The following is an 8968-nucleotide window of genomic DNA, read 5'->3' on the forward strand; positions in this document are numbered from 1 at the left end:
AGAAAAGAAAAATTGAAACCTGAGCTCCCTCCTACCTTCATAGGTAAGTTCCTGCAGAGGAAAGAGGCCATACCTTACAACTATAAGGTAAGGGATTCAAGGGTTCCCCCAGAGTGAATGATCCAAGAGAGAGCCAGGAGGAAGCTCCAATGTCCTTTATAACTTAGTTTCAGATGTTACATGCTCACATTTCTGCCACATTCTCTGTGTTAGAAGAAAGTCTCTAAATCTGAACCACATTCAAAGGGAGGGGGATTAGCTTCCACCTTTTGAAGAGAAGAGTGTCAAAGAATTTGTGTATATATTTTATTTGTGTGTGTGTATATATATATTTTAAAACCAGCACACATACTATTGGAATGTTTGCCTGTGGTAGGGGAGAATAATGGGAAAGGGATAAAAGAGAAAGGAAGGAAAAAGGAGGGAGAGGAGGGAGGGAGGGAGGGAGGGAGGGAAGGAAGTCTGTCAGGTGTATACAAGAGGCCCTGCATATACCAAAGGTGCCAATATGCTATTAATTGAGATGTATGTTTTCATTCTCTGTAATTGAGTAGAACATTTCTTGGCGTCCATCTTTTCCATTTCCTTTCCATACACTCACATATGCACATAAACCTTTGCACTTAATATCTTTTATTGTTTGGCGTTTTTTATCTGGCTGAGATCTTAATATACATATTGATCTACAACCAAGTTTTTTCACTTAACTATATCTTGAAGACTTTTTTTCATGTCACTCTATGGAAGTCTGGCTTTTTCTTTTTGTTACTGCACATCATTCTATGGTATAAATATACCAAAATGTATTTATTTTCCTACTGATGGACATACCCCTTTCTTTTCTCCTTTCTCTTGTTGGCTGGACATTGCTCACTATACATCTGCCTTTGTGCTTTCTCTTTGCTGATTTTGTCTCCACCGGAGTTCAAGCTTGGGGGACAATGGATGTGCATGCTGGATTCTGCTGCAGGCAGAATCCTGCAACTTGAGGACATCAGGGACTACTGTGGCAGATTCACTGTTCCTTCAACCCGTCTTGTAACTACCTACTGGAGGATATGATACAACTCAACAGATGTCATGGACCTCGACTTCAAAGACCTCTCATCTAGCATGAGGACAGACATATGAGTGACTCCCGGGAGGCAGAATAGCATAGGGTGAGGCGTGGCCTTCCAAGTCCAGCCTGGGTTTTCATCCCATCTCACCACTAACTAGATGTTTGACAGTGGACAAGTTATTTCATCTCTTGCTGTCTCAGTTTCCCCATGTCTAAAATGAGTCTCTTTTTTCTTATAAGGTTGCTCTGAGAAACAACTAAGATAGCATACATAAAGTACTTAGCAGAGTGTGTGGCACTCAGTGATCTGTGAAGCTGAGCGGTTAGGAAACTGGCCAGGCGGGCGGCGCCTGTGGCTCAAGGAGTAGGGCGCCGGTCCCATATGCCAGAGGTGGGGGGTTCAAACCTAGCCCCGGCCAAAATCCAAAAAAAAAACAAAAAAAGAAAGACCTAGAAGGAAACTGGCCAGGCTGAGGTTGCACCAGTCAAACAGGGACACACAGGCCCTGGGCTCTGTGGGGTTTGAGGAAGTCCTCACAAGTGAAGGGCGTAGCCCTGAAGGCTAAGCGGCCCTCCCTGGCAGAGCTGGAGGAGGGCGTTCTGGGGCATGGAAGGGAAGTGTAAAAGCAGAGGGTTGGAAATGGGAGGCGTGTTTTGGGTTGGGAGTAGCACCTTGTGGCTGGAAGGTTATCCTCACTAGCAGGGAGAGAAAAGGTCTTGCAGGGATGTATGCAAGTAGCCTTTGGCACAGAGGAAGGAGGTTCAGGACCTGGCCCTGGGCTCAAGCCCTAATGCTGAAGTCTCAGGTCCACCACAGGACCATGGTCGGGGTTGGGGTGGCCCAGGAGGAGCTCCTTTCCCTCAGTCCTCCAGCCTTCTTCAGTATGGGCCTCCTCCCCCAGCTTGGCCACTCCCAGCATCCAGCACCCTCCTTCCCCCTACTGGGTTCAGAGGCGGGTGGAGGCTTTTCGCGGGGGCTGTGCCTGGTGGGCGGTTTTCCCAGAGCAAGGAGTGAAGTAGAACTGAGTTGGCGCCAGCCTCCTCAGACCTAGACACGCTGGCTGGATGACCAGCCTGCTCAGCTAGCCTGAGCCCACGGGCCCCCTCAGGCACTGTACTCTTGCCTTGTGGGGTGCAGGTCTGTACCCTGGGGTGGCATGTCACAGAGGGAGGTCAGAAGGGCATCAGCAATGGCAGCAGTGGGGCATATTCGGTCTAAGGCCAAAGCACGGTTGCTGCCAGGCCTGGACAGAAAGAGGAGCCGTCTCAGCAGGACAAGGCGGGACCTGTGGGGAGAGACAAGCTGGAGCAACCAAAGATGGAGCCGAGCTGCCCCCGGCCCTCAGGGGGCCAGGGCAAGGGGCCTGACTCTTGGCAGGGTAAGGAAATCCTGGACGTGCAGGGGGAAAGTAGGGGTGGAGGGCAGCGAGATGCCACCTCTGAGGGCAGAGTCCCACTCAGTATTACTGTGCCTGACCTACGGAGGGGACACTGGCCCCCTAGATCCCAGGGCACCGAGCTCGGGGTGGATGGGCTAAATCAGAGCTGGTCTTAACGAGAGTGCAGCTCAGAGAGTAGACCCAACTCCCTTCTATTGATGAAACGGAGGCCCAGAAGAGGGATGTGAGTTTCCCAAGGTCCTGGAGCAGTAGTCAGGGGCAGGGCCAGGACTTCGGCCTACATGTTTTGACCCTGGTTTGGTGTCCTTTCCTCTTTACCACAACAGCCTCTTCCTCCTGGGACCTAGCTGGGTCAAAGGTCACTGGCCCTGCCAAACAGGGTGTGGCTTTGAGTTTCTGGTGGCCCAGGTCTGGATTGGGTGTAGGATAGAGCCAGAACTTTAGAGCAGCCTTAGTGGAGTAGCAGAGAGAACACAGGCAGAGCTCTGCCGTAATGCGGCCATCTGCCTCCAGGGCAGGTCTTCCCTCAACCTCCTCAGCTGTAAAAAGGGGAGGAGTAAGAACGGCAAAGGTGGACTGAGGCCTTTTGGTGGCTGCTCTTCGTACCGTATACTCTGGCAAGAGATCTTGTGCTAGAATGTTCATAGAAGTCAGGAGCAGGTGGGGGTCCTGGCCAGATCCACTCACCAGGGCCCTCTGTTCAGAGCGAGTCCAGCCCTGAGAATGCTGCCCGTGAGCGGAGCCGGGTAAGGACACTGCAGCAGGCCTTCCTGGCCTTGCAGGCCACTCTGCCTGCCGTGCCACCTGACACCAAGCTCTCCAAGTTGGATGTGCTGGTGCTGGCCACCAGCTACATAGCACACCTCACTCGCACACTTGGCCACGAGTTGCCCGGCCCCGCCTGGCCACCCATCCTGCATGGACTCCGCTACTTGCACCCTCTCAAGGTAGGCCACAACTCTGGGACTTGGGTGTGAGGATCTTATGCCCAGGACCTTGGGGAAGGGGGTAGGATGGGTGGACACTGGACTTGGGCCCCCAGTCCTGGTGGGGAGTTGACATTGGGGCCAGCTTCTGCTATCACAGAAGGAAAAAGGCTCTTGGGGCTGGGCTGACCCTGGTTCTCATGGGGTGGTGGCTGGAAATGGCTTCATGGGATTCTTAGCGTCAGGGGGATAAAAAGGAGCAGGTTCCAGGGTTGGGGGCTGGGAAAGCAATCACAGCTAGGAGAGTCCTAGATCTCTGTGTGGCTTCACCTCACTGTACAACACCGATCTCAGAGTTCTCTGAGCTTCTATTGCAGGTGAGAGCTGCCCTCCAGTAGGACACTGGTTTAAGAGAGCATCACTCTAGAGGCAACCAGGCTGGAGACAGTGGGCAGAGGGGTAGCACTATGGAGACAGGTTGAGAGGTCCCTGCATGCACCACTGCCAGACTGCACCCCAACTTTCCTGAACCTCAGTTTTATTATGCATCAAATGGGAGCCAACAGGAGCTTTACTTCTCTTCCAGAGTACAAAATGAGATGATAAATGGAAGGTATAATTAGCATTAATCAGCACTGCATTATCAGCTAACATTATTTGTGTGCTAAAGATATGCCAGGAGCTGGGTTTAAGAGCCGTAGAGTATTTTTATCTTTTAATCTGTGGGAGAACCAAAAGCAGATTACTTCACAGATGAGGAAACCAAGGCTTAGGGAGGTTAAGAGGCTGAACAAAGTTTGAGCCCATGGATGTCTGACTTTAGATCCCATGTTCACGGCCACTGAGCAGACTGCAGAGGTGGCACCTCCAGAAACTGGTGGCAGAATGTGCTATGTTATAAAGAAAGGCTTACTTGTGCACTCTGACAATAACATTGTAGTGGGGTCAAATTTATTTTTATGGAGGATATTTTTCACCATCTCTTTCCCCTAAATGTCATAGTTAGACATATCAAGAAAGAAAGAAAGAGTAAAAGAAACAGAGAAAGCTGTGAAGAAAAGGGAACACTTCTACACTGTTGGTGGGAATGCAAATTAATACATTCCTTTTGGAAAGATGTTTGGAGAACACTTAGAGATCTAAAAATAGATCTGCCATTCAATCCTATAATTCCTCTACTAGGTATATACCCAGAAGACCAAAAATCACAATATAACAAAGATATTTGTACCAGAATGTTTATTGCAGCCCAATTCATAATTGCTAAGTCATGGAAAAAGCCCAAGTGCCCGTCGACCCACGAATGGATTAATAAATTGTGGTATATGTACACCATGGAATATTATGCAGCCTTAAAGAAAGATAGAGACTTTACCTCTTTCATGTTTACATGGATGGAGCTGGAACATATTCTTCTTAGTAAAGTATCTCAAGAATGGAAGAAAAAGTATCCAATGTACTCAGCCCTACTTTTTTTTTTTATTTTTTTTTGGTCGGGGCTGGGTTTGAACCCGCCACCTCCGGCATACGGGACCAGCGCCCTACTCCTTGAGCCACAGGCGCCGCCCACTCAGCCCTACTATAAAACTAATTTATGGCTTTCATATGAAAGCTATAACCCAGTTATAACCTAAGATTATGGGGAAGAGGGAGGGGAGGGAGGGGGGAGGATTGATGGAGGGAGGGTGATTGGTGGGATTACACCTGCGGTGCATCTTACAAGGGTACATATGAAACTTAGTAAACGTAGAATATAAATGTCTTAACACAATAACTAAGAAAATGCCAGGAGAAAAAAGAAGGAAAAAAAAAAAGAAAGAAAGAAAAGAAACAGAGAAAAAGGGAAAGAAAGATAGATCTTGAAACTTGAGATTTTCTTCATTCATGCAAATATACCTAAAATGCAAGAATATGGGACTAAATGGGGCAATGCTGAAATGTTAATGGTGACACCAAATGCAGAGTCCCAGGCTAGAATAGTAATTTCCTTAGGTGTAAACTGACAACAAAGGTAAGGCCCTTGCATGCAGTAGGTGACCATAAATACTCTGAGGAATGAATGAATGAGAACTCAGAACTCAGGCAGATTGATGGGAGAGGGGAGGTAGTTAGCTAGAGACCACCACCCTCAGCCCCCAGCTGGGGGGGCTGCCAGAGAGAAGGGCAGAGTCACTTTGGAAATTTCTGGGACTGTCCATGCTTCTGATGAAAGGGTGGACAAGCCTTGCAGGACCCTGCTTAGAGGAAGGTTTTCCCAGCTCTTCCCAGGCCACCTGCCCAGCTCCTGGCTGTTGACAGCTCTTCCCAGGCCAGCTAACCTCCTGTCCCTTTCCCTTCACCCTCCTAACTGAGTGCTGCTGCTCTGAAGGCTCTCACTCTCCTCACACGGCTCCTCCTGTGTCTCTCCGCCCTGCTCTGGATGGGGACATATGTGCTGGTGAGCCCCGAACCCCTGCTATCAGAGCACTGGCAGCTGGGGAGGGATGCTAGGGAAGGCCAAGCTGTGGGTGTCCAGGATTCTGGGCTATAAGGGCTGCAATAGTAGCATCGCTCACTTCCCATTCCATCTGTGTCTTGCAGAAATGGCCGATGCGATCTCGTCTCTATGCTGGAGGCCTAGGAGGTTCTGGCCTTGACTCCACCACAGCCACTGCATCGGGTCAAAGAACAAGAGATGCAGAGGTGGCGCCCCGAGTCTCTGGAGAGGCAGATGCTTTCCTTCCCACCAAGCCACTCTCGCCAGCTCTTGGTGACAAGTGATCATCACACTCACCCTTTTCTCCTAGACTGCGCCTCACACGTAGGGACCTGGACTTTCTACCAGTCTTACCTGCTTCTCAGTCTTACCTCTCAGCCATCAGGTTTGGCTCAGGCTCTGCTCCAGGGTCCAGTACACAGACCAAGTGAAGCAGTGGGCACTTCTGTGGTGGAGAGTGCAGAAGAACACAGGATGGAGATCCCCTTCTTGGCCTCCAGGGCAGGTCTCCTCAGGTTCTTCTATGGCAGCTACCAGGAAGTGGGAGTGGGAGGGGTTAATTGGGTTCAAAGTTGAGTTAGAGCACCACACAGCTCTTAGCTTCTCTCCCCCTGGTTTCTACAAAACCTCTGCAGATGTGGAGAAGATCGCGCAGGGAGGACAGCACCAGTCCCAGGGGCTGATGGGAAGGCCAGAGGCCTGAGAGGCTCTTGGTGGCTGGAGTCACACGGCCAGAGGGGAAACTGAAGAATGGAATGTGCTTTCTTTTTATTTTTATTTACCTGAAAGTCAAAGAGACAGTGAGGAACTCAGGATTCCTGTCTCTGCACTGTGGGTTTCTCAGCTGCGCCTCACCCCTGCATGCTCTCCCTCCCTGAGCTCCTGCACCCTTCCCTCTTTTCTTCACATGAGTTATAGCTACAGATTAGGCCATCAAGCTCATATTGCTTACACTGCAATTTCCAGAGAAACTTTCAGATTGTCCCAGCTGCCCAGTTTGAGATTTTATCCCAAAGGCAGCTCTACCTTGCGAGAACCAAGCAGCAACTCAAGGCCTTACATAAGAAGGATACTGAGACTCCATCACATCCTCCAAGGACCTTAAAATAAGAATGTGTATCAGCCTTTTCCACAGGCTGATAATCACTGTCTTCTCTTTCCGTTATGTTAGAGACCTGAGCTGAAGGAAAAACAAACCTTAGATTCAGCGGGTTCCTTATTGCCAGAGGCTTCACTGGCCCTGGAGTTATTTTTCTCCAGTCTGTCCACAAATTAGCTCCTTAGGGCCAGCTCATCCCTTTAGAGAGGGACGCCCTCCAAGGCTTTTCCTAAGTCCTGCCATGGGTGCCAGAAATGTGATACAGCTTTAATTAAATTCAACTTTGACCTTAAAGAAATAATTTGGGGACTAATCACAGAGTCTACCCTCACTGAAAGTAACTTTCCAGATCAGGTGTAACTTCAAGCCTGGCACCTGAAGTCCAGACAGGGAAGGAGTTACCTTTTTGTTAAATTTTGGTGCTTTGGAGTAGGAGATGAGTGAGGCAGACTAGAGTGACAACAGGGTTATCCTAAGACACAAGCCACCATTGTTATCAGGAATGTAAATGAGGTCTGGGCTGGCTGGTGTGGCTGGGTTCTGGCTCTGACCCCACGACCCCCATTCAGGGCCAGCCAAGACAGCAGGGGAAAGAAAGCAAAAGGGGTGACTCGGAGTGTTGGGGTGGAGGTAGAAAAGAAGACACAGAACGTCCCAGCCCCAAGCTGACACCATGTGGGAGAACAGCTGGATTGTGGCTGGGAGCCACAGGGTGAAGGCCTCAGCCAAGGCTGAACTCGTAAATCTGCCCGGGACAAAGTCTCTGCTGAGAGACCGGGGTGAGCTTATGCAGAGCTACTCTGGGCAGCTGGACAGGGCCAGGCAGGGGCAGAGACCAGGTGTGGGAGGGCACGATCACAGTGTTCTTCACAACACCATAAAAGTCCAGCTAGAATGTTCTATTTTTAAAGCCAAATAGCACTATCTTCCAGATTGTGTTCTGGGATGATAGGAAGAAGAGCAGATGAATTTGCTCCCCACTGGGTGGTACACAGTCTTTCTCTGGGGATGAAGGGGAACCGGCTTTGGGCATGTGTTGGAATCCCCCAAAGTGTGGAGCTTCTCCTGATGACTGGTATGCCGCATGCCCTACCCCTGCCTGCTCAGACTCAAGCCTTTGCCTGCTGATATCAGACCTCTTGGGGTGACTGCATCGCCTTGGTAGAGAAGACAAGGAGAGCACAGGAAGGGTGAAGCAGGTGGAGAGCCGAGGAAGAGCAGGTCCCATCATTACAAGGTTCTCAGGCTGCCTCGGGCTCTTCCCAATCAAAGTTGTTCTCCTTGGTGCCTGGGACACTGCTGTGGGGTCCAGAGGCCATCTCCTCCAGCTGGACAGCACCCAGCCAGTCAGACCAGAGAGCAAGAGGGGCTGGTGGGGTCAGGAGTAGCCAAGGGGAGGCCCACTAATGGGAGTCTCCAGAGGAGAGAGTGGGCCCCACTCCCTGGCAAGCACCACGCTGCCCTTGAAACATGTCAGATCAGAGACTCCAATCTACAAACAAACAGAACCAGGAGTAATCCCCTTTGTCTCTGAAGCAGAGGAAGAAAAACACCTGCTCACCAGGAGGCTCTTACTCCAGGGCTGAGAGCATGGGGCAAACAGGAGCAGTGGGAGCAGCTGAGATTCAGGTTCCACAACCTGTATCGGCTTTTATTCCCTCAGAACAAGGATATTGTGGGAAAGAAGCTCCAAAAGGAAACAAGAATGGGGACAACAAATGGCACTAGGGTATCCTATCCTGGCTTGACAGTGAGGGATGGTGTCCTGGCCTTGTTTTTTTGTTTTGTTTTGTTTTTGAGACTAAGTCTTACTCTGTCACCTCAGGTAGAGTGCCATGGTGTCATAGCTCACAGCAACCTCAAACTCTTGAACTCAAGTGATCCTCTTGCCTCAGCCTTCCAAATACCTGGGACTTTAGGCACCTGCCACAACACCCAGCTAGTTTTTCCATTTTTAGGAGAGACAGGGTCTCGCTCTTGCTCAGGCTGGTCTTGAACTCCTGAGCT

The 8968-nt window shown here is 50.1% G+C and overlaps 1 protein-coding gene across 1 annotated transcript; it reads left to right on the forward strand.

Annotated features, from left to right (window-relative positions):
* The first annotated feature begins 2217 nt into the window (after nt 1-2217).
* TCF23 (transcription factor 23) lies at nt 2218-7225 on the forward strand. The gene is made up of 3 exons (XM_053589084.1): nt 2218-2439; nt 3165-3407; nt 5967-7225. Exons 1-3 carry the CDS (start codon nt 2218-2220, stop codon nt 6144-6146), a joined length of 645 nt encoding a protein of 214 aa, XP_053445059.1. The 3' UTR covers nt 6147-7225.
* The last annotated feature ends 1743 nt before the right edge of the window (nt 7226-8968 follow it).

The sequence above is a fragment of the Nycticebus coucang genome, chromosome 4 (genome assembly GCF_027406575.1).
Source record: "Nycticebus coucang isolate mNycCou1 chromosome 4, mNycCou1.pri, whole genome shotgun sequence".
NCBI classification, from domain to species: Eukaryota; Metazoa; Chordata; class Mammalia; order Primates; family Lorisidae; genus Nycticebus; species Nycticebus coucang.